We start from the raw sequence: 24,128 nt of genomic DNA, 5'->3' as shown, positions 1-24,128 counted from the left end.
GGTATGCATGTATTGTCATACTATGTGAAAAGAATTATCAGATTTAAATAGCCATGAAAATTAAACAAAAAAAAAAAAAAAACACTAAAGCAATGTTCAGGATCATATGCACAAAAGCAAAAATCATTAAAACCAGCACACCATCTGTGACTTAATCCTGTTTTGTTTACAAACTGCAGTATGTACAGGGCCTGATCCAGCTCTCCCAGGGAATCAAAAATGGGAGTCAAGTGATATTTTACAAATGGAAAGAATAGAGGATTAAGCCTCTAGTTTACCAAGTGATACTCCCTCACCCTAATAAAAGTTAAGATTTGCTGAATTGCTTTGACACAATGGGATTGAATAAAAGGTTACCTTCATGCAGATTTTTGGTTTTGTGGGTCTATGTCTAAATTTTAACATTAAACTTAACCTAGTTTGTATTTGTGGTTAATCTATTTCTCCTCTATATTTATTGTCTTTTATATAAAATATATAATATACATATTTTCTTAGGGACACATGGCATCAAATAGGGCATCCCGTTTCATTACTAGATGATAAAAATGTATGCATCAAATTTTATCTGACATGTTAGTGAATACCCATTTCTGTATATGTTGACATTATAGCAGGGAAATAAAGCAAAAAAGCACCTCAGGCAGTTGTAAGAAGGGTGAGGCAGAAAGCATTTCAGAAGGTACATTATCTTTCACAACAGTGCCCTCTGCTGTCCATGCGGTGGATGAAGTGAAGGTAGATTTCATGCTAGTGGAAAAGCCCTCTTTACTAAATAAAATTGACGTTATTTCCTCTTCTAGGCTCTAGACAAGTTATAAAATGGAAAGCAAAGAATTAAAATAGTGGGAGACACAACAGCAATGATCTACAGAAGAAAGGAGAGGTTAGGCAAGAAAGAAAACAAATAGCACACACAGAAGGATTTGCTTCTGAAATAATTCTACAAGATCAAAGGAAAAACTAAAATGTGTCCCTTAAAAGGAAAAATATGACAATATGACAAGCTTTAATGACAAAAACTTGCTGTGTGCCAAAGAAACGACAATATTTAGCCATGATAGAATATGATATATTCCCCACTTCATTTACTCTTACACATTATTTCAGATTGTAAATATATATATAAAAAACATAAAAGGAAGGATTAACAAAACCTTCCCATAACTGTCAGAACAGGACTAGTTTTCTTTTAGACTGAATTTCAGATTCAATATTAGGAATATTTTTAAATTCATTCTTAATACCTTCCCTGTTTCCCCTTGGGGCATTAGCCCTGAACACAGGACTTGGCATAACTGCAGATTTCTACTTTTGATGGTTATTTAAAGAGATTTTGTTCACCTTAACTTCAAAAGGCTGTTTTTAAAAACAAATACTTTAATCAGGAATCAAATGTGTATTTACTCAAGAATTCAGCATTAAAAATTTTAGAGCTGCTCCCATCTATTGGGCAAATACATATTTATCCAAATACTTCTTTTAAAGTACTAAGGATATTTATAGAATACCTATAGTTCTTGCCACACAATTCTACGAATCTGTATTTCAATATATAGTTCACTATTTTTATTATATATCTGAAAAATATTACAATGTCTACATAGCAGCAGTCTTTTAAAGCTGAATCTCTCATTTGTTTCAGTTCCCTCTCCCAATAAAATACCCCATGATGTTATATCCTATTAAAAGCTAAATTTTATTTTTAAAATGTGAGTTTGTGCTGTATAAGATTGAGAACATAAAAACAGTACAATAATTAATATTTTGATACTGGTGCAACTTAGCAGCTGAATAAATTTGGTATTTATTGACTACAGCAAATTTCTTTCTAGCTTAGGATCTTGTATGCCGCAAGATCAACCCAAAGTACACTTTAGGACAAAGTTGTATTTTAAGCAAATATTTTATTAACAAACTGTGGACACAAAGAACTTGTGTTATAGACTCTGAACACTTGTTCAGTGGACTGTGTTGTTGCACATACTACATATATGGCAAGTGGGAGAAAGGAAAAAAGAGGAAGAAAGACTCCTATATACATTCTATAGTAAAATTACAGCATATTTTCAAGTTAGTCATGGCAAATTTGGATGGGAGTTGATTAATTTTACCCTAATATTGTGTTTGACATTCATAGGAGATAACTACTTTTTTTCTTTTTTGTGGCTACTTTAGACAAAAGTTCATATACACAACCAGAGACCTTCAGAACTTTTGACTTCAGCCTGCATGCAGGCAAGCAGGCTCATGGCCCTCTGGTTAATCCCTAAACTGTATTCCTACAGCATGCTGTTATTTCAGTGAATCAGAGTTGACAAACACACTCCGGCTGTAGTTTTGTATGTGTACACAAATACGCACACCATTTGTTTGCAGTTTACTACCACCAATTTTTTAGCCCTTCTAACCTTTGTGGTTGTATGTGCCTGTCTACACAGCAAAGCTGTATATGGGCTAACCTACCCGAGCAACCTTGAATCCAACTAACAATAATAGTAAAAACAGTGCAGCGCATGCTTCAACGCAGGCTAGAGAGCTAAATATGTGCCCAGGGTCTGTGCCAGGCTTGTACCAACTGTGCGCAGACCCACGCTGTGTATACTGTTATTACTGTGCTAGCTATATTCAAGCAAGCTTGAGTAGGCTAGCCCATGCACAGCTTTGGCTGTGTAGACATATTTTATGAGAGCAAGTAGATTGGCATTAGTGTCAGAACTGATGTTTTTTCTACTGTGACCAGTTGGCAAGTGAGAAGGTTGGCAGACTTTTACTATTATCAATGTATACCTAAAATTGGAAGCCTTCATCAAAATATAAAAACTGTACAATAGTTATCCACTGTAGATACTCTGTGTTAGCATCAAATAATCCTTTGGGTTAAGTGTACAAAACAAACCAATATGAATTTTATTTTATTTTATTTTTATTTTTTTGGTTAAAAAGGGGAGTGACTGTGATGGTACTGGACATTCAAGACATAAGAGGGTTATAACCATAGTTTTCCTTCATAAATATTAAGTCACAGATGTTGTGCAATCAAAAGGATGGTGGTACAAATAGTGTTAACCAAATGTAAAATTTCTCTCACGCATAGAGAATACAGTTAATTAGCGTGTACTTTCAATGGAGCAGTGGGGAGAGGAAGTAGGTCCCAATAAGGAAAATGGCAGTGCTCTACTTAAGACTTAAAGGTATATACACACATGCTTAATGCCATTTTGCAAAATTGCTATGGAAGTGTTTCAAACCTGGAACAAGATTTAGCAATCTACTGGCCAACCTAATACTATATGGATGATAAAATGGAAGGGGGCATGGTGTGGTGGAAACGAATATTTTATTCCTCCATAAAAAAAGGCAGTACTATTTTCTTATTTTAGGGCTCAAAGCAGGTGCCATTATTATTAGAAGGCTAGAAAGTTTCCTATCCCCACTCCCTGCTTGTCACAATTGGCAACACAGCAAAATATTTTATGCATTGTGTGTTACTGAAACAAGGCATTTGTTCTTTGTTTTTAATCTGATTCCAAATGTCTAGTTGAAAACAAGTCAAAGGTGATCTGATTAGTAGTAGCATGGCAATTGCTACTTCATAGTAATAAATAATACTTAGCTATTGTATAGCACTTTTCATCAATAGATCTCAATGCACTTAAAGGAAGAATCATTTTTCTCATTTTACATATGGGCAAACAGGCAGAGAGGTGAACACACATTTAAATCTAAGGGAGTATTCAGAATGAACCTATTTCCCCAGCATTATTGATTTGCAGAACAGCTGCAGTGGTCACAGAACTGTGATTTATTCCCTGTAGAGTGTTGAACAATTACAGAAAGTGCATTTTGGTATGGAAATGCATGTTTCTCTGTTACCCTAAACAAATAAAGATACCACAATGTTTTCAGTGATAAGAAAATCAGTGTATTATATTGTTGCCTTTTAAAAAAGTATTAATTACTTAGAACTTCAAAGCCAGTTTGATAGCAGAGATCGACACCTTTGTTTAACCAACACTGATTTATATGGAGAGCTTAAACATCATCTCAAAGTTAGGTTTTTTATTGGTTTAAACACATTTTTTAAAAAGTGATCTAGTTAACTCAGGTAATACAACAAAGCTTTCAAAAAATCCGCTAAAGGTTTGAAGGTAGCCACCTGGATAGTTTCTTCTGTTTTTGCCTCAGTAATCCATGTCACTGCAGTCCATTGCTTCTCCTTCACAGGAGGTTTTTTCCTTTGGAAAATGTGGTCTCCTTTTTTCTATTAAGTTTTTGGAAGTTTTTGGTTTTATAAAACCAACATAAATCAACAAATAATGAGACGGACGTACATCATCATACAAAACATGAAAACAAATTGTCCTGAAAGCAGCACAAGCATTACAGGTAGCAGGAATATGCAGATAGAGGAACATGTAATACCTGTATTTACCTCCTCCTTAATATAAATTAATTTGACACAAAAACACACACACACACAAAATAAAATAAGCCACTCTGATATATTATATGTAGTCCCTTTTATATTGGAGCAAGTATATTTATCAGCAAAATACTGACAATAAATCCATCCACATTTCTGCAATATCATAAAGGAGGCTGTAATTTTTGTTTACAAGTATATTGTGATGTTGCAAAGTCTGAGTAACCATATCCTGGCAGTGACATGTAGGCCAACAACTTAAAAAGTTAAGTTAAACAGTCTGCTAATGATCTGTTGGGAGATTTTTTTCAAGTGAGCAACCAAGGACCCAATTCAGCAAGATATTTAAGCATATGAGTAGTCCATTGATTTTACCAGGACTTCTCATGTGCTTAAAGTTAAAAATGCTTAGTACACCTTGCTGAGTTGGGGCCTTAATATGAAAAAAAAAAAATTTGACTGTATTTAGCAAATTTAACCTGCGGGAATTTTAAAAAGTTCCCATATCTTGTAGTCTCAAGAACCATTAATTTTCCTGGAGCAATAATCAGGATAGCACACTCACTTATCAGAGGGAAAATGAGGTCAGGTCCAGAGACAGATTGATAGATGCTTGTGAGCAACTATTTAGTCTTTATAAAATCAGAAGCAGATTTAAAGTGTTGTAAAATCACTACGCATTTTTGAACCATAACAACAACTTGTGTGTTTAGTTCTCTGACCAAAAACATGTAGCAGTTTTTGGAAACAACGCTTTCTAAATTGCTAGTTCAAGGTGCTGTCTATCAAGAGACATGAAAACCTTCTCAATCTTTTTTATAGTTTTATTAAAAAAAAAAGTTAGCCATAAGCCCGAGTGGTCTTAAAAAGTGAATACAGCTTAACAGCTATGGCATATTACTGCCTGAAAAACACCTGACATTATCAAATATTTTATCATGTATGTTCTTACTGAACCAAGTTTAAACATGAGCTTGAGAGCTGTTTACATGTAACTGCCTAAGCAGAGTTAAAGATGGAAACTTTTTTCTCACAATTTTACAGCTGCTGTAAAACCAATTTGTAAGAACAGCAGTCCTAAACCAGAATAAAGCCCAATCCTTGTTTCAACTGCTTTGCTCGGAGTTACTCTCTCATACTGAAACTCAAACAAGTTATTTAAAGACTGGACCAAAAGTAAGTAACAAAATGTTAATGGGTATTTAGTATAAAGAAAAATGTTACAGTCAAACAAAAGAAAACGTTAATATAGGAGGGCAATTTACATTTATTATATTTTCTAAACAGTTGTATGGAAATGCATGCTGACAAGTGTCTGCAATGACATACCCCTTGTGTCTGTAGAGACAGAGGTGTGATACGCCGCTTTTCCCATTCATTGGGGCGTGGCTCAGGTGTGGATTCCATGAAATTGCGCTTGAGTTCACTAATGCTAGCCTGATGTTTCAGTAAGTCGTCCTGGGTCTTATCCAGGTCCTAGCAATGTGCAATGTAAAAAACAGTAGGACAAAACACAACAGCAAAAGCAAACTTATTCTTAAAAAAAGTCAAAGCAAGAAAAGTGCCTTGTCTCAAGAGCCATTCTACTGTGGTACATTTTTAAAAAAAGATTAAGACCATAAAAGACTCAGATTTGTATTACCTTTTAGGAACAAGGCCACACTATATTGTTCCTGTCACAACTATATGTACAGGGGAAAAAAAACCACTTTTAATTATCACTAAACAAAGGACTATTTTTATCTCAATATGAAGATACCAAATTTTTGAAATAATTATTTTAAAAAAGTTGCTGGCTTTTGCTTGAAAGTTAAAGAAACTGAAGCAAGAATACCAAGATCAACATAGTAACCCTCAATAATGCTAATGGAAGTAAATAGCGCTCAACACAAGAACTGTCATAAACATGTAAGTATGTTTCTTAAGAAACTTTAAGCCAAAAATAAAGGACTTATAAATATGGATACTGTATTAAGTCCAAAGACACATGAGTAGTCCCATTAAAGGCAATGCTACTCATTGCTTATAAAGTTAAGCAGGAACATAATTATATGCAGGATCAGGGTTTAAGATTGCTATTAACCTGTTGTGTGTTGAAGCAATGGCAGACAGAACAACCATGTAGAGATAGCCTGTGTACATCTACATACCAAAAAGGGAGTCTGAGCTAGCCCATGCAGACTAGCACAGGAGGTGACAATAAGCTCTAAGTAAGTAACAGATTCTATTTTTACAAGGATCCATTGACCCTAACATTGTGCAACTTGGATCAAAGGGCTATAACTGCTCTTCCAGGCTACAAGGTGGAGGAACAGGCCTGGGGATTGGGACTATGCAGCAACCTCCTCATTAGCCCTGGTTTGGGAAGTAGAGTTCAATTCCCCAACATTTCTGAAACTTCACTTGCATATAACCTAAACACTTGGGCTTTATGCAGGAGGAGCAAATTACATACAGCAAGCATAATCTTTCACTTCATACCATTCCTCATCTTGTGAAAAAAAACTACTTTGTGTATGCAAACACAGACATCGGAGTAGTTGACTTTACAAGTTCAACAGCCAGCAATTAAGTTTAGAATTGAGACCCAAAAATAAGTGTACTATGAAATCAAAGTACCTACAGTAACTAAGAAAAGTATTTGGACTTTTGATAATATTTAATAATGTAGGCCCAAGATTTAGTTTTCATAAAAAAAGGCGTTATGTAGTTACTTAAAAAACATGTGTCTGAATTTTTACTAAAACATTTTGGCTAGGATTTGAAAGTGTTCCTCTGCAGTATCAGAGGGGTAGCCGTGTTAGTCTGTATCCACAAAAACAACAAGGAATCTGGTAGCACCTTAAAGACTAACAGATTTATTTGGGCTTAAGCTTTCATGCGTAAAAACCCCACTTCTTCAGATGCATGGAGTGAAAATTACAGAGACGGGCATAAATATATATTGGCACAAAGAGAAGGGAGTTACCACTTTTTCTGTAATTGTCACTCCATGCATCTGAAGAAGTGGGTTTTTTACCCACAAAAGCTTTTGCCCAAATAAATCTGTTAGTCTTTAAGGTGCCACTGGACTCCTCGTTGTACCTCTGTGTGTTTACAACACAAATAACACAGAACTGTACTAGTGCATGAAAATCAGAAAGTGATACTGACTAATCAGTTTCTACTTTGTTTCATTGTCAATTCTGAAGTAAACCTGTAAAAAATAAATTTGATACTAAAAATTTAGGCCTGGGTCCTGGATGCATCTATTTCAAGATTTTTTAAAAAGCTGTTTGGTTTAAACAAAAAGAAGTTTTCTTAATTATTGGTGGAATATAAAAAACACAGGTTATACCACAGCAATTCCATAGAACGGCAGTGATATTAAACTGAAGCCAATGACATTTTTACGGGTTGTTGTAAACAATTATTGTGGCTTGAGAAACTAGGCACATTTCTTGGACTTGTTCAAAGCAAGGTTATGAAGAACATGCTTTCGTTGTTTTAGTAAATTATGCAAAAATAAATTTTGAACAGTTATCAAAAGGTGCCAAAAGCAACAACAGATTAGTCAAGTTACTGTAATCTACAAATCTTCATATTACTGTATGAATACTACAGTCATTAAATAAGAGATAAGCTCTTTCGTGACAGAGGGAATTCCCGATAGCCCCATTTGGATGGGCTAGGCTAAATAGACATAGGATAGGATTTTTCTATATATTTTGTGCAAGTTTTGTTAGTTTACTTTCAGTTATTCATTACCATACAAACTAAACTGACTGCTACAAGAGGTACTGCCATAATATATTCCAGCATGAATGAACTGTACAAACTAATTATTTATTAAAACAAAATGTCTCTATTCCAATAATAAATAATAACCATACTTAAATAGTGCTCCAAATTCAAAGCCATTTACAAAACATTAATCCTCACTAATAATTAATTCTTTAGAAAATAAGAATTATTCACATTTCAAAAAATGGGAATACTAAAACAGGATTTTAAGTGATTTGCCTAAAGCCACACAGTGGGTCACTGGCAGAGCCAGGATTAGAAATTCAAGATTATGGGACTTCCCTCATTGTGAGTAAATTTGTAACAGCGAGGGTAGTTAAGCATTGGAACATTTTTCCCTGGGTTGTGGTGGATTCTCTATCACAGACAATTTTTAAATCAAGATCAAATATTTTTCTAAAAGATATGATCTAGGAATTATGTTGGAGAGGTTGGTTCCATGGCAGATCTTATACAGGAGGTCAGACTAGTTGATCACAATGGTCCCACCTGCCCTTGGAATCTACGAATCTATGCTTATTCCTCCAGAGCACACCAGCTCACATTTCAAGTACACACGTGTCAGAAAAGAAAATGAAAAACATTAAGTGAGAGCCTTAAACTACAGCCTACATGAGGTACACATTAAGTAGTAGGTTTGTGTGGCAAGTAAAAATCCCATTTTAGGGTAATTAATGGACCAATGAATTTGATTTATTACCTAAACAGGGCTATTATTCCCAATTGCCACTTTGAAAACTTCTAGCAGATTCACACTTACAAGCTGTTCCTTTATGGAAAAACTAGAATTTACAACATGCATCTCCAAGTTGCATTTCCCCATGCATTTCATGCACTGTGTCCATAACAGCCTGCAGGTGACCTCCCATCCCATGCAGCCTGGCAGCCCAGGAGAACAGAAAGTGTTCCTTATGTTATACAAACCTCCAACATTAAATTGCTATGTCTGACATAAATATTTTCCCCGTTTACTCTCAAGGAATTGTTCTGTGAAATTAAACCACACACACAAGAAAGCAAAATGAACATAAAATGTATCAACAAGTAACCAAAAAGGACCCTCAGATCGATAACAGAGTTTAAAAAATAAACAGGAGGATAAATGGTAAGAACAAAAGCCACTATTCAGACAAAACCTACAGAAGCTTCAAAACACTAACAATGGCAGGCAACAATAACCAGATTTAACTGAAAAATAGCATCGACCTGCTGCTGCGTTTCCTCCTCTCCGGTTTCCACCTACATGAAGGCACATGGCAAATCATCAAAAGAAAGGAGTTGTTAGTGTGATCTATGGGAGCAACAGAGAGGCTTCCTTTGTTTGTAAAAGCCACAAACCATGTGCTTTGTTTATATACCTTTATTGTTTCGGCCACAGACGCTGCTGAAATTATTAAGCCACTTTGGTCTTCCTCCACCTACAGTGTTGTAGAAATGGCTGAAGTAATATTTGGCATATATGAAATGGAAAATGGAAGTTTCTCTCTCTCTCCCCCCATCTCTCTGTTGCTGCATTTTTCATGCTTTCCCCATTGAAGGGTGGAAAATTAAGACAGAGGAGAAGGAGAAAAGCCATATTGCCCCAAAGCTTGATGTCAAATTCAATTACGGAGATACTTTATAAAAGCATTTAAAGTGGAGTTTATACTATGAATTGGTTTTGGTAAAATGGCAAATGATTACTGTAAATGCCTGATACTGTGTGGGATACATGAAGATTTTTGCTTTTGTTAATGCAAAATATGAGATAACTTAAAAAAAAATTACACCCTGCTTATAAATATTCTGAATGCAACTTTAAGGAGAGAAATTATTTTTTGACAATACCCTGAGGCACAAATATCAATTGCCAGGTTTTCAGAGGATCACTGTGCAAGATCATAAGTATTGATAAGTGGTTTACTTTTATTACATATATTGCTTAATTCCAAACTTTGTGTGAGGGAATACATAACATCGTATGTCATTTTTTTCTTAGTTTATCACATTTTCCTTCACCTCTCACTTATTTGAGGTTAGTGCATTTGTTGCAATTTCACATCAAAAGGTATGTTGAACTATATTATGGATGGAGAAAATCTTTAGAGATGTTTATTTACACCACTTTAGACTTCCTTTACTATATGTATGTCTTTTACAGATGTCATGTCACATATCTAAGAGAAAGTACTCTGCTATATACAACACTGTCTCAGACAGTTATTTCTGAATTACTACAAAATTTGAAATAAATACTGGACTCACTCATTTCAAGGCTCTCAGTTATAAGGCTATAGTATTTTGCTTCATATTGCCATTGAAGTTCATAGTAAACTCTCCCCTTTTACAGTGCATGGTGTATTTGCTATCACATGCAGCAGCCATATGGAGAGCAGGCACTGTGTTATCAGCCAGATCAGATGTTCAGAGTGCACACACTTAATGAGACTGATGCTTTTGCATAGCAACTTTAAAACTACATACTTTAACATTTTTAAAATGTTCACATGTTGATGATTAAAAAGTCAGCTACTTAACCGGCAATCCAGTTGAATAAAAGAAACTAGTCTTCACCTTAACTATTGCTAAATATAAATAAAAACACTAAAAGCCAGGGAGAACCTTGGACAGACACTCGACTTTGCACACACCCATGTAAAGCAGAAACAGCCATAATTCTAGTGCCCTCTTTGAAGGCATGAATTACAAAAAAAGGAAATGTTACTCACCCTGTGCAGTAACTGTAGTTCTTTGAGATGTGTCCCCATATGGGTGCTCCATTTCAGGTGCTCATGTGCCTCAAGCCCTTGATCGGTGATTTTTAGCTAGCAGTGTCCGTTTAGCTCATGTGCATGCCCTATGCCTTCTCATGGCAGACACTGAGGCTATATAGAGGTGTGAGGCAAAATGCCCTCAGCTCCTCCTCTACGGAACAACCAAAGCAGAGGGGAACGAGGGTGAGTAATGGAGCACCCATAGGACATCTTAGCACTGTAAGAACTACAGTTCCTGCACAGGATGAGTAACATTTTCTTCTTCTTTGAGTAGTGTCCCTGTAAGTGCTCCACTTCAGACGACTTCTGAGCAGTATCCCTAGGAGGGCGGCTTTGGACCATGGCTCAGAACTGAAAAACAATACTGCATCCTCCTTACCAGAGGATGTTGTGAACCTCCTTTCTAGAGGATGTTGTGAAGGCCAAGACTATAACAGGGTTAAAAAAAAGAACTGGATAAGTTCATGGAGGATAGGTCCATCAATGACTATTAGCCAGGATGGGCAGGGATGATGCCCCTAGCCTCTGTTTGCCAGAAGCTGGGAATGGGCGACAGCAGTTGGATTACTTGACGATTACCTCTTCTGTTTGTTCCCTCTGGGGCACCTGGCATTGACCATTGTTGGAAAACAGGATACTGGGCTAGATGGACTTTTGGTCTGACCCAGTATGGCTGTTCTTATGTGTCGCATTGGATCTGAGGGCATGGAGCAGGGCATAATGCTTTGAAAAACCTATGGATTGAAGTTCATGTAGCGGCTCTACAAATCTCATATACTGGGATATTCTTCAAAAATGCAGTAGATGTTGCCTGTAATCTTGCTGAATGCACTCTCACCCCGTGCGGGGGGAGGCCGCGGTGGGAGGGGCTGAGTACCTGAAAATTCATAACAGCCAGAGATACAGCCCAATATCCATTTTGAAAGCCTGTAAGCAGAAATAGGAGCCCACTTAGACCTATCTGAGAAGGATATGAAGAGTCTAGGTGATCTCATAAACTGCTTAGTCATCCCTAGGTAGAAGGCCAAGGCCTTTCTAATTCCAGGGTATGGAAATAGGATTCCTGTTGAGAACTATGAGATTCTGGAAAAAACACTGGTAGATGGATATATTGGTTAAGATGACAATCTGATGCAACTTTTGGGAGGAACTTAGGATGTGGATGTAAAGACATCTTATTAAAAAAAAACACATGATAAAGGGGGTATGCCATCAAGGCTTGTTGATGTAAAACATGCAGGACATGTCCATCATGACCCTGATCGTTTTTGCCTCTGATGATGGCAGGAAATGGAGACAAGTGTTCCTGACCACCCTGCGCTTCAACAGGTTGATGTGGAGACTGGTTTCATGCTCTGTCCACCTACCCTGAACTGTGAGGTTGGCTCCCCAACAGGAATCCTAACATGGATGAACTGTAAAAAGCAACAGAGGGTCCTGTGGCACCTTTAAGACTAACAGAAGTATTGGAGCATAAGCTTTCGTGGGTGAACGCCCACTTCATCAGACGCAAGTAATGGAAATTTCCAGAGGCAGGTATAAATCAGTATGGAGATAACGAGGTTAGTTCAATCAGGGAGGATGAGGTGCTTCGCTAGCAATTGAGGTGTGAACACCAAGGGAGGAGAAACTGCTTCTGTAGTTGGATAGCCATGCACAGTCTTTGTTTAATCCTGATCTGATGGTGTCAAATTTGCAAATGAACTGGAGCTCAACAGTTTCTCTTTGGAGTCTGGTCCTGAAGTTTTTTTGCTGTAAGTTTTTTTCCTTTACATCTACTATTGTGTGGCCAGGGAGGTTGAAGTGTTCTCCTACAGGTTTTTGTATATTGCCATTCCCGATATCTGACTTGTGTCCATTTATCCTCTTGCGTAGTGACTGTTCAGTTTGGCCAATGTACATAGCAGAGGGACATTGCTGGCCATGATGGCATATATAACATTGGTGGACGTGCAGGTGAATGAGCCGGTGATGTTGTAGCTGATCTGGTTAGGTCCTGTGATGGTGTTGCTGGTGTAGATATGTGGGCAGAGTTGGCATTGAGGTTTGTTGCATGGGTTGGTTCCTGAGTTAGAGTTATGGTGCGGTGCGTGATTGCTGGTGAGAATATGCTTAAGGTTGGTGGGTTGTCTGTGGGCGAGGACTGGCCTGTCTCCCAAGGTCTGTGAAAGTGAGGGATCATTGTCCAGGATGGGTTGTAGATCACTGATGATGCGTTGGAGAGGTTTAAGCTGAGGTGATGGCCAGTGGAGTTCTGGGTCAACTGTTCTGGATGAACTGGTTCTTAGAGTCACTGATAGGGTTGGGCAACAGAAAAGGATGCCTGCACAGACATGCTCCTTCCACCAGTTTAGTGAGGTCTTTATGTGCAAGGAGATTGTTACCCTCCCGTCCAAGGTGTACCTGGTTGGAGAAGAGACAGCTCTTAGCCAATCCTGGAAGCAGTGGAAGCAAAGCCTTGCATGATTGGTCACAAGGTGCAATTTGCTATATGGCCCAAGAGTTGAAGACAGTTCCTTATTGTGGTTGTGAGCTTCCCTGAATTGTCCCTGACAGTCTTGACATGGCCAGAAATCTGTCTAAAGAGCAGTGCGCTTTGGCTGTCACTGAGTCCAAGAACGCCCCTATAATCTGCATCCTTTGTACTGATACCAGTGTAGATTTCTTTACAGTCAGTTGTAGGCCCAACTCTTTGAACAGAGCAAGCATCTTCTGGGTGGACAATAACACTGCCTTGAAAGAATGGCCCTTGAGTAGCCAGTCATCAAGGTATGGGAGGACAAGAATCGTTTCCTGCCAAGGCTAAGCGACCACTACCACCAGAACCTTTGAAAATCCCATTGGAGATGAGGGTAGGCCTCATACTGGAAATGATCTTAGACTATGGTGAATCGTAGGTATTTCCTGTGTGACAGAGGTGACACGTGGTGGAGGAAATGGAGTATGTGGGGGTCACAACACCCCTCCCCCCCCGATTTGCTGCTTGCCTTGTACTGAAAATGCTCACATGGACTAAGCATGCTCAGTAGCACTGCTGAAGCCAGCTGCCTTCACTCTGCTTCCCCGCCCTCCAATCAGCAGGCCTGGGTCATCTCTGCTGTGTGATGAGCGTATAGTTATATGGAAATAGGCATCTTGTCAGCCAAGGAATGAAAACCAATCCCCTTCCTCTCATGACAAGTATCAGAGAGGTAGCCGTGTTAATCTGAATCTGTAAAAAGCAACAGAGGGTCCTGTGACACCTTTAAGACTAACAGAAGTATTGAAGCATAAGCTTTCGTGGGTGAATGCCCACTTCATCAGACGCATCTAGTGAAGGATTTATAGTTGCTAAAGTCACCATCCTGAACTTTTGAGGTGTCACAAACTTGTTCAGCTGTCTCAGATCTAAGATCGGCCTCCAACCTCCATCTTTCTTTGGTACTAGGAAGTATTTTGAGTAGAACTCCCTGCCCCTGTAAGTGGAAGGGACCACTTCCATTGCTCCTAGTCGGAAGACAGTCTCCACCTCTTGCCTTAGTAGAAGTTTGTGAGAGGGGCCCCTGAAGGGGGTGAAAGGGAAGAAGTGCCAGAAACTGCATGGCATAGCCTATGACCTCCAAGAGCCACTGGTGATTCACTCCAAAGCCTGGTGGAAATGGACAAGACAGTCTCCAAAGAGAAGGTTAAAGGACAACTGTAAAATCAGAGGAGCGGGAGGATTCAAACTCTCAACTCATCAAAACTACTATTTAGATGATGCTTGGGTGGTCATGAAGGGTGGTTGGGTGTCCCTCTTCCTTTAAACCAGTCTCTCTTTCTGGGGAGTTCTGCAGGTCTGCGGTACCCCAAAAACTGAGCATGGCATGATGTCTGAGGAGTCTGTGCCCTCAGAAAATGTTTCTTGCTCATAAGGTATGTAAATGAGCAAGGAACATAGGGTAGCCCTGGATTTCTTCAGCATGTGCAGAGAGACATTCGTGGTGTATGAGAAAAGCTTAAGAACATCAAAGAGGAGATCCTCTATAGTGTTCTGAACCTCTACCAGAAACCCTGAAAGTTCGAGTCATGATGTCCTGTGCACAGCTACTTCTATGGAGATGGATCTGGCAGCAGTGTCTGAGAGTCTAGGGACTCTTGGAGAGCTGTTCTGGCCAATAGCTCACTCTCCACAACTATGGACTGGAATTCCTCCCTGCAGTTGTGTAGCAGATACTCAATAAATGCCATGAACTTGTTGTAATTAGTAAGGCTGTATTTGGCCATGACCACATGAGTTAGGTGGGGGATAGGAAAATAAAAGTCTGAATCCTTAAGGGGCACATAGTATTTCTTATCCGCCCTTTTGCACATTGGTGGAACAGCGGTCAGTGTCTGCCATACCATCTTAGTTGGAAGCAGGAGAGCCTCATTAACAGGTTGTGCTGGTCTGGAGGGTGTTGCTGACTGCAAAATATCTAGCAGCTTGTGCTGTGGATTTTACACCTCCTCCAGAGAGATCTGGAAGGTGTCAACTACCCTTCTAATTAAGTCCTGAAATTGTCTGAAGTTGTCAGCCATGGAAGGTGGTGGAGGCATAACTGCTTCTTTCGGCAATGACCGTGAAATGGGAATCTCAGGGGTAACTTCCTCATTTGCCCTAGCCTCATGCTCTTCAAACATCTCCTGTCCTGGGGTACAGGAGGTCGCGAAACCCTGGTCTCCCTGAGAGAAGGTATTTGTGGATTGTTAAATTGCTGGTGATAGGCAGGCCACACATCACAGTATGGCCACTACATAAGGAACGGGTGTGGCATACAAGGTTGGTTCCACCATCCTTGGTGTCACACAAGGTCCTCTCTGTACGAGGGCGGTTTCCCAAAGGGGTACATAAGAGAACTCCTGGCAGAAATTGAGGAGCTCGACTGGGAGTCGTCGTCCTCTGCATCCTCCCATGGGGGACATCCAACGTAGATGAGAAGAGTCCTGTGTCACAGAGAGGCCACACAAAGACCGAGGTCTCAGTATTGTGAGACAGGCAATACCAGACAACAACAGAGATTCTGGTTCGTCCGACACAGAGGTCCCTCAGGTATCAGAACTCCTGTGGTACTGGATGCCATAGCTGGAGGTTATGGTGCCAACAACAATGGGTGAACTCAAATGTTGTAGATGTCAGGCACTGATGTTTGCTCAGTACAGAGGGTCCCACTTGTATAGATACCCCCAGCTGAGCTGTTTGCATTGGTACCAATGGCTGGATTAAGGTGCACAACATCAACAGCTCAGTAGAATGCTTTGGTGCTGATGACAGTGCTGAGTTCGATGGTACCCTAAGCTTACCATCCTTACTGGTGGAGGGTACAGTGCACTAACAGAGCTGTGCCTCCTGTCCTTAGAGCTCCAGGCTTCGCAGTACCCAAGGACGAGTCCTTGGCCTCAACAGTAACATCAGACACTGAGGACCTTGACAGGGACCTGGTCTTTTTTGAAGCTGGCTTGTTAGAAAAAGTCTGCATTCCTCTTTTTGGGAATTTTCCCAGCATCCAAAGATCTCCCTTCCTTAGGGGAAGCATGCCCCGAATCTGATGGGGCACTGGATCTGTCTGGGGACAGATATATGGGGCGATGTGGCGTGTCTCCTGACCTGGCTTACAGAGCGGTTGCAGGGAACGTTCCATAGCCAACAGTCTGAGCTTTATCTCCCTGCTCTTCCTAGCCCTGGACTTAAGGGTCAAACAGAAGGAACACTTCTGAGAGATGTGGGACTCCCCCAGGCAATAGATGCACTTGGGAGTGCCTGTCGCTTACCAGTTTAGCCTCCCAGCAAGAGTGGTGACGTTTGAAGCATGACAAACCAGGCATACCCTGCCAGGAGAAGACAAATATCCCGGGATAAAAGGGAGGGGAGGGGGGGAAAAAAAAACACAAAAAAAACCAACACAATCTTCTCAACTAAAACTAACTAATTATACTGAACACTAAACAGAAACCTATAACTATAAAGTAACTAACTTTAAGAAAGAGAAAAGGCCAAGAACGCTGTAGGAGGACAGTGTTCTGTCTCGGGCCAAAGCAGTAGAGGAGAAACTAAGGGCGATTTGTCCACGCACCCCTATACAGCCTGGTGTCTGCCATGAAAAGGCACAGGGCACATGCATGGGCTGAATGGACAGTGCTAGCTAGAAATCTATGATCAAGGGTTCAAGAGGCACATGCGTACCACCTGAAGTGGAGCATCCACAGGGATACAACTATAAGAAGGAACACTGTTTACAGCTTTCACAGTTTGCTGAACTAAAATAAGAGATTTTTACTTTACAGATTTAAACAGAACTGCTGAGATTCAGCTCCATGTTTGTATTTCAAAGTTAATGGACTGAGAAAGGCAATAGTTTAGGACTGATTTAACAATTAGTATAACAGAGGAATGTTGCTCAATAATTCTGATTATTAATCTTATTCCAAAAATAGGTCTAATAAAATAATAATAATGTGCTCAAATCCTTTCAATTACAAAAAAAATTTCCTCCTTAGATATAGCACCCAGGGGATATAACCAAAATTATGTATGTTGCAACACACTGTTTTTCATGCAGAAAAAAGACACATTTATTTATTTAGAGAACCTCAGTATATCAGTGGCAAGCTACCATGAATGAGAACCGTGACAAAGACATTTATATTGTACACTAGGACGTGTGCAAGGTTGAGTGCTCCTCAGTGTGCAGATGCAAAGTCCATGTGCAGGTGGCAGCATTTAAGTGACAAAGTTACACACCTCCTCTTCCTCTGCTTTGTCATTCAGGTCATTGTCATAAGAGGCGCTCAATGAAGTCGCCTTAGGCTCCAGGTAGCAGAGGGACAGAGCGAGAGGAAGGGAAAATGTGAGTGAGAAAGGAACAGACTGAAAAGCAGAGAGAAGCAGCACAAATATAAGGAGAAAAGAGGGAATGAATGAGGGAGAGGTGATAGGAACATAGTGTTGAAGACCAGGTGGGAGGTAGGAGATGCAAACCTCAGGGAGGCTAGGAAAACTGATGTAACCGTCCTCATCAAGCAGTGAAAGAAAATTAGAAGCAAAGAGTTTGCTAAAGCTTAATGAAAAACTAAACTCAGTATCTTTGTAGTCAACTATTTTATGGGGCTTTCCCTCCATTGCAGGAGAAGAATGGTGACTAACTGGGGGTCTCATAGACTGCAAGATATTATTAGGCAAGGTCTCTTCATTTCCACTGTGAGTTGGTATTACTCTCATGAGACTGCATTCCCAGCAGTCTGAGAGGCTATGGACATATTCCTGAAAGGGATCTTCCTCTGAAATGTCCAAAAGCATGTCCATCTCAGGGATAGTTGGCAGGTTTGTGGGACAGGATGAAACACAGTGAAGGGGTGGTGATGGTGGATACATGTGAAGGGACTGAAAAAAAAGTCCAGCCACAGTTGAATATGAAAACACAACACAATGTAAGTTTGTAGGCAGAAAGAATGCACAAGAAGAGGGGGGAAAAAAGAAATTGTTAGTTAGTGAAACCTTTTACTCAGAAGTAGAGCCAGCACTACCAATGCAATATAAAAGCCAAATAAAAATTGAAAAGCCCCATGTATTTTTAAAAATTAGCCCACTTGTCCAGTTTTAAGAATTCTGAATCTGAACCCATTACAGATTTTTTGTTTTAAGGTTGTGACAAACTTTGCACTTTTGAACGGTAGTAAGTGCAGTCATAACTGATGGGAGCAAACAAACATTAAAGCTTTGGCAGAAAGTTCATGGCATACAGCAGCATGTAAAAAAGACAAGCAGGCACTTTGATCCTAGGATTTACTACCATTTCCTCTGGAATTTAAAAACAGCAAAAAAAGAAATAAATAGTATTTAGAAAATGCTATTTGCAGAGCTCATACATGTAGCAAGCTACACTGAATAGCTTCATAAAACATGCAAGCCCTTCCCAAACCGTTGAGCTTTTCCATCCCATGGCTGAGGAATCTTTCTTGGTTGCGTAATCTATCCTAGGGTGCCCCAGCTTTGTGACTCTGAGGGACCACATTGATATCTTGCCAGGAGCCAAAATTTGCATATTAATTTACCTAAATACATGTTTTCATCAAATGTAGAACTGTTTTTTTCCTTGACTGACTAGAAGTTAGTTGTTTAAGTTCCCTGGCAATAAAAACATGAGGCTGTTCATGTTTGGTCTCACATTACAGTTATAGGATGAGGGGAGCTGTGCTGTAAGCTGCATTGGGAGACTCAACTGCCCAAATGTTGTGCCCTGGCAGTGATTTGGATACCCTTTGCCTAATTCACAAAAATGCAGTTTTCAAAATGAAAATTCCTTAAGGTTTTTTTAAAAACTCGAGAGCAACGGAAATTTCTGGATATCTGTCAGGAAAAACAGGCATACAGAGCTCATACATGTAGCAAGCTACACTGAATAGCTTCATAAAACATGCAAGCCTTTCTCAAATCGTTGAGCTTTTCCAGTTATAGAAACACATTTCTATAACTGGAACTATTTCTGAACTCCAAAGCTTGAGAATTTTGGAAAGAGGTGTTGCCACAAATATTGATGTGAAAGCATATAAAACAAAATCCAAATTAAAGTTTATGATCTGCTTCCTCGCTAACTCCAATAAATAAGACAAGTAAATTGCCACTTGCATTACAGTTTCTCCACCATCAACAAACTGAACTTTCCCTGTAAAGCTGTGTATCAGTTCTACATGGAAATTTTTTTAATAAGTTAATGTGTTTCTATAACTGAAACTGATGTATAAAAGGACAGCTTAAAAGATTTTTGCAGTTGGCATACAAAGCAAGCACCATGTTAAGCATTGAAATTTACTTGAAAAAGACAAAATATACACAACCAAACAACAGGTTGTGTATGATTCCAGATATACTAGCACAATTTTTAGAAGTTTGTTCATAGTAAAAATTATATAAACTAGCTAAATGTAGCTTAAAGTAAGTTAAGAGAAAGTTCAATTTGAACAATTATATACGGAAGTGTTTAAGTAGTGCCTAATTATGGCAAATTAAAATCAACTTGTAGCAACAATTAAAAGGAAAAAAGTCACAAAATTGAATGTCACACATGCAAATTTGCAATTTGTTCCTCCCTTTTGGTTATATAAAATACGCTGGTTAAACATAAAGGAGGAGTTTGAAATAATTTATCAACAATATCTTCTAGTATGCCGCTTGTTATTTTTAAAGACATACAACTCCACTTTAAATGTTTGTTAAGAGTTATTTTTATTGTTACAATCCATCATACCTTTTCATCTTGGGTTAATTCCAGTTGGGGAATTTTAGTTGGGCTTCCATCCTCATCTCTACCTTCGCCGTTTTTTAACTTGGTCTGGCCAACAGCTTCACCGTCAAAGACCATAACACCAGCAGGTCCCACTGTGGTAGCAGAAAAATCCCTTAGCAGACTTTGGTCTGTGATACCCACAGGAGCTATTACAGAACAGAAAATTTTGGTTATTCTAGGTATGCTGGAAATTTTTATTTTCATGACTTCTGAACATAAAATACTCTGTTTCACAATGGCTTAGCCATTTAGGGATAAGAACAATCCAGAAGAAAACTGTGTAACTGAACAGTAAATGAAGTTATGATAACATCAAATGTATGATTCTAACTGCATTTATACAACCGGCAATGGATAACTGTTCCTAATTGTAATGTGTATGTACTATACAGAGAAAATACTATAGTCAAGTAGCCATTTTAAAAATTATCACATTTTTGGTGACATGTCATTATATACCCATAATAAAAACCATCTTGCACAAATTTGATATTTTCAGTACATTCGGTTTTCAGCTAATACAGAAACACCATGCACATATAGTTCTCTCAAAGTATTTCTACTTCTGAACACAGACAAAACACTGTAGAAACACACAAAGTTCAACATAAAAAAAAAGTTATACTTTTTCAAACTTTGTATCTTGAGAGAAACTTTAGTTTTTTTTTTCTTTTATCCAACTTGGTTTACTCATTCCTGTTAGCTAGTTACTGGCAATACTTAATATGTATATTTGATGTATGATGTAACAAACACAAAAGACATTAGAGATATTGAGTCAATTTTATTCTGACAGCTAGAATCACTATAATAGTATTAACCAGCAGGAGGAGCTCTAAGACCAGCTGGCTCAGCCAAAACACTGGCAATAATGCAGCAGACATTCAACCTGAAATTAAAACTGTTTAAATAAGTACACCTTTGAGAAGAGATGCAAGAGACTAGTGAAAAGTGGCCAGAAGAATAAATATACATGGGTGAAGAATTCTGACAGGATTACACAAGCCAAGAAAGCTAACAGAAATGGTAGCTGTGACAGAGTGGGAATTTTTCATAATATTTTGTATGAATATTGTATGTGCCTGGGTTCCCCTGCGTGGGGCCTGGTTAACTAGGTGGTGGGAAAAGGTTGTTTTCCTTTGTAAAGATGCAAAGATACAGGTTTCACCAACTCCTAGCTGCCTGGAGCCTGGCCCCCATGATCACGGAGAGTCCGAGAAGACAATGGCCACTCCAATTGCCCAGACATTTGGCACCTAGCAATTAATGACGATGGATGGCCCACCCTACTTAGGAAGCCAGCCAGGTTGGACCAGCTGGAAAACAAAGGGTTAAGGAGGATGGCATGGTGACAATGTTTGCCTGGGAACAAGAACAAAGGACTGAGGAGGGACCAGGTGGGGGGTGTTGGCTGCTGGAAGCAGGATGCTCCAGGACTGGAACTAACAAGGGGTCAGATGGCTCTGGGACAGACCAAGATTAACTATGCTGTCTATGATAACCAAGGACTTTCTACACTGTGTTCCAGACCGCTAATAAACCCTTCTGCTTTTACAACGATGGCTGAGTCACTGCAGATTAAGATGGGAGAGTACATTGTTCCCTTTGGGTGCACAAGTTTCTCTCTTAGGTATCCAACTCATGTGGACTTGCTGGAGGGAGCTCACAGTGTGAAGCAAGGGTGCTGAATGCTCCAAGGTTTGATCTAAGGAGGCAGTGAAGCCAACTGGCTTACTCTAGTGATAGTGTGACCCTAAAGTGGGTCTGGCACACTGAAGGGGTCCTCCCAGGGACTGTTCCAGAGCATTGGGCCTGTGGATCCGTGACAGCAGCACACCACAGAGAGATGCCCACAGGAACTTGAAAGCAGAAGAAGCAGCTGAATGAGTATGGATGAATCAGTTTATTACTACAATAATCTATAAAGGTAACCAAACTTTTACTGGGCAAAAATAGAATTATTATCCTAGAAGATGGTGATAAACTACTAAAATCTCATATCTGGGGCAATATGAGCAGATATGGAATTGACACTGTACCAAGAACAATATCTATATGTAAACATCTGATCTTAAACATTTGTTTGGCTTGAACTTGCAAAATAATTACTCAAGAAAGTTTTACTGACTTAGTGTAAACCAAGAGGAGAATGCCTTGCAGTGCACATTACAGGGGGAGATTGTCAAAAGGCACAAATATCAGTTAGGTGCCTAATTCCCATTGAAAGTCAGTGAGAATTTAAACTCCTTATTTTATCGGGTGAAAGTGATTTATGCCGGTGCTCTTTTGCAGAGCAACACTCTGTCCTACACCTCTCAGAAACCAGTCACAAAGACTTGAGGGGTCTTTTACAAAGAAGATGCTTGGGAGCTTACAGCAGAGAGTCAGAGCTCACTCTGGTTACCCATAGTTTTCAGAACTCAAAGCTGTGGTAGCTTAACTGTTCCACTCCAGGTGATGTCAGGATTAAATCAATGGGAACACTGCGCTTCCGGCTGATGAAAGATTGGTACAAGTGAACATGATCTTATCTAAAACTACTATTGATTAGATTTAAGCACACACAGACATAAGCAATAGGTTTAGAACATCCAATAATTACACCTCTACCCCGATATAGCACAAATTCGGATATAACGCGGTAAAGCAGCACTTTGGCGGATCAAAGCAAGTTCAATATAACACTGTTTCATCTATAACACGGTAAGATGTTTTGGCTCCAGAGGACAGCGTTATATCGGGGTAGAGGTGAACCTAAAATCTGAGATGTTATTGAGTAATTAGTAGCAGGCCAGCGATGGCTGGTCGCTTCCCAGTTGGGGAGTATGGGGTCAGGAAAAGTCTCTCGGGACAGCTTAAGATAACTGCTCCAAAGCACACACTATTATCTACAGAGAGTCCTGTGGCACCTTTAAGACTAACAGATGTATTGGAGCATAAGCTTTCATGGGTGAATACCCACTTCGTCAGACGCATGACGTACCACGCGTCTGACGAAGGGAGTATTCACCCACGAAAGCTTATGCTCCAATACATCTGTTAGTCTTAAAGCTGCCACAGGACTCTGTTGCTTTTTACAGATCCAGACTAACACTGTTACCCCTCTGATACCTGACACTATTATCTAGTCTTTTTATAAACTATTTTTTACAAAACACATAGCTCATACTGACCCCTACTGGGTCATCACTTCTCCTAACTTCAATCAACTACTTATCAACAAAACATTTCTAACAATCTTAGCCATAATAAGCATCTATATCAAAAGGCGCCCAAACTCAAGGTCTCCATCCACTTATTTTCCTTCAGTCTCATAATTTGCTGACTCTTTTCTCCCCTCCTCACATTCTGATTAGCAGAAACTGCAAGCCTGCAGCTAATATTTGACCTTGCCTCCAAAAGCCCTGCTTGTCCAAATTAACCTTTAATTATGTGGTGTTCTATTTTATTAATTCATGGTGGCTGAATGCACACAATATGTCTGCAATTAGCTTGATCAAATAATGGGTAACACACCCCTCAATTCCAGGGTAACATTCACCAAAGCACTCTTGGAAGAAGATGCTCTATTCTGAGAGGGTCCTTAGTGCCTGGATCAAACTGATATCTCATGGACTGGTCTTATAAGAAAAGTTTCAGAAAGTGAGGGACACTTGCCTGAGTTCATTTGGAAAGTAATCTATATGTTGAGCACTTCAGCTATATGCCCCTCACTTAGACAAAATAAACATGGTATGCCATCACTAAGAAGCATGGCTGCCTCACATGAGGGGCAGTATTTAAAACTGGAGGATCTGGGCTCAGTCATTATGGCTGGAGCTCAGTACCTAGTACATTAAAAAAAACCAAACCAAACAAAAACAACCAAAGTTATCAAAAGATCTG

General features: G+C 39.3%; 1 protein-coding gene across 22 annotated transcripts in view; it reads right to left on the bottom strand.

Moving 5' to 3' along the window:
• Positions 1–24,128, bottom strand: part of EPB41L2 (erythrocyte membrane protein band 4.1 like 2) — a 248,869-nt gene that overhangs the window by 13,453 nt on the left and 211,288 nt on the right. For 7 of the 22 annotated variants that reach the window (XM_034765657.1, XM_034765674.1, XM_034765665.1 and 4 more), the window contains 5 exons: positions 20,205–20,389; positions 9,134–9,196; positions 5,756–5,902; positions 4,160–4,264; positions 639–806 (listed from right to left, as the gene is read on the bottom strand). In XM_034765657.1, coding sequence (XP_034621548.1) covers positions 639–806; positions 4,160–4,264; positions 5,756–5,902; positions 9,134–9,196; positions 20,205–20,389 — 668 coding nt within the window. Of the gene's footprint in view, positions 1–638; positions 807–4,159; positions 4,265–5,755; positions 5,903–9,133; positions 9,197–9,415; positions 9,449–9,567; positions 9,628–17,701; positions 18,341–20,204; positions 20,390–24,128 lie in introns of all 22 variants that reach the window. The other 15 variants (XM_034765672.1, XM_034765677.1, XM_034765673.1 and 12 more) reach the window with 9 other exon arrangements.

Source organism: Trachemys scripta, chromosome 3 (genome assembly GCF_013100865.1).
Source record: "Trachemys scripta elegans isolate TJP31775 chromosome 3, CAS_Tse_1.0, whole genome shotgun sequence".
NCBI lineage: Eukaryota > Metazoa > Chordata > Testudines > Emydidae > Trachemys > Trachemys scripta.
The sequence above is the reverse complement of the archived record's forward strand: the minus strand, read 5'-3'. Positions and strand labels throughout refer to the sequence as shown.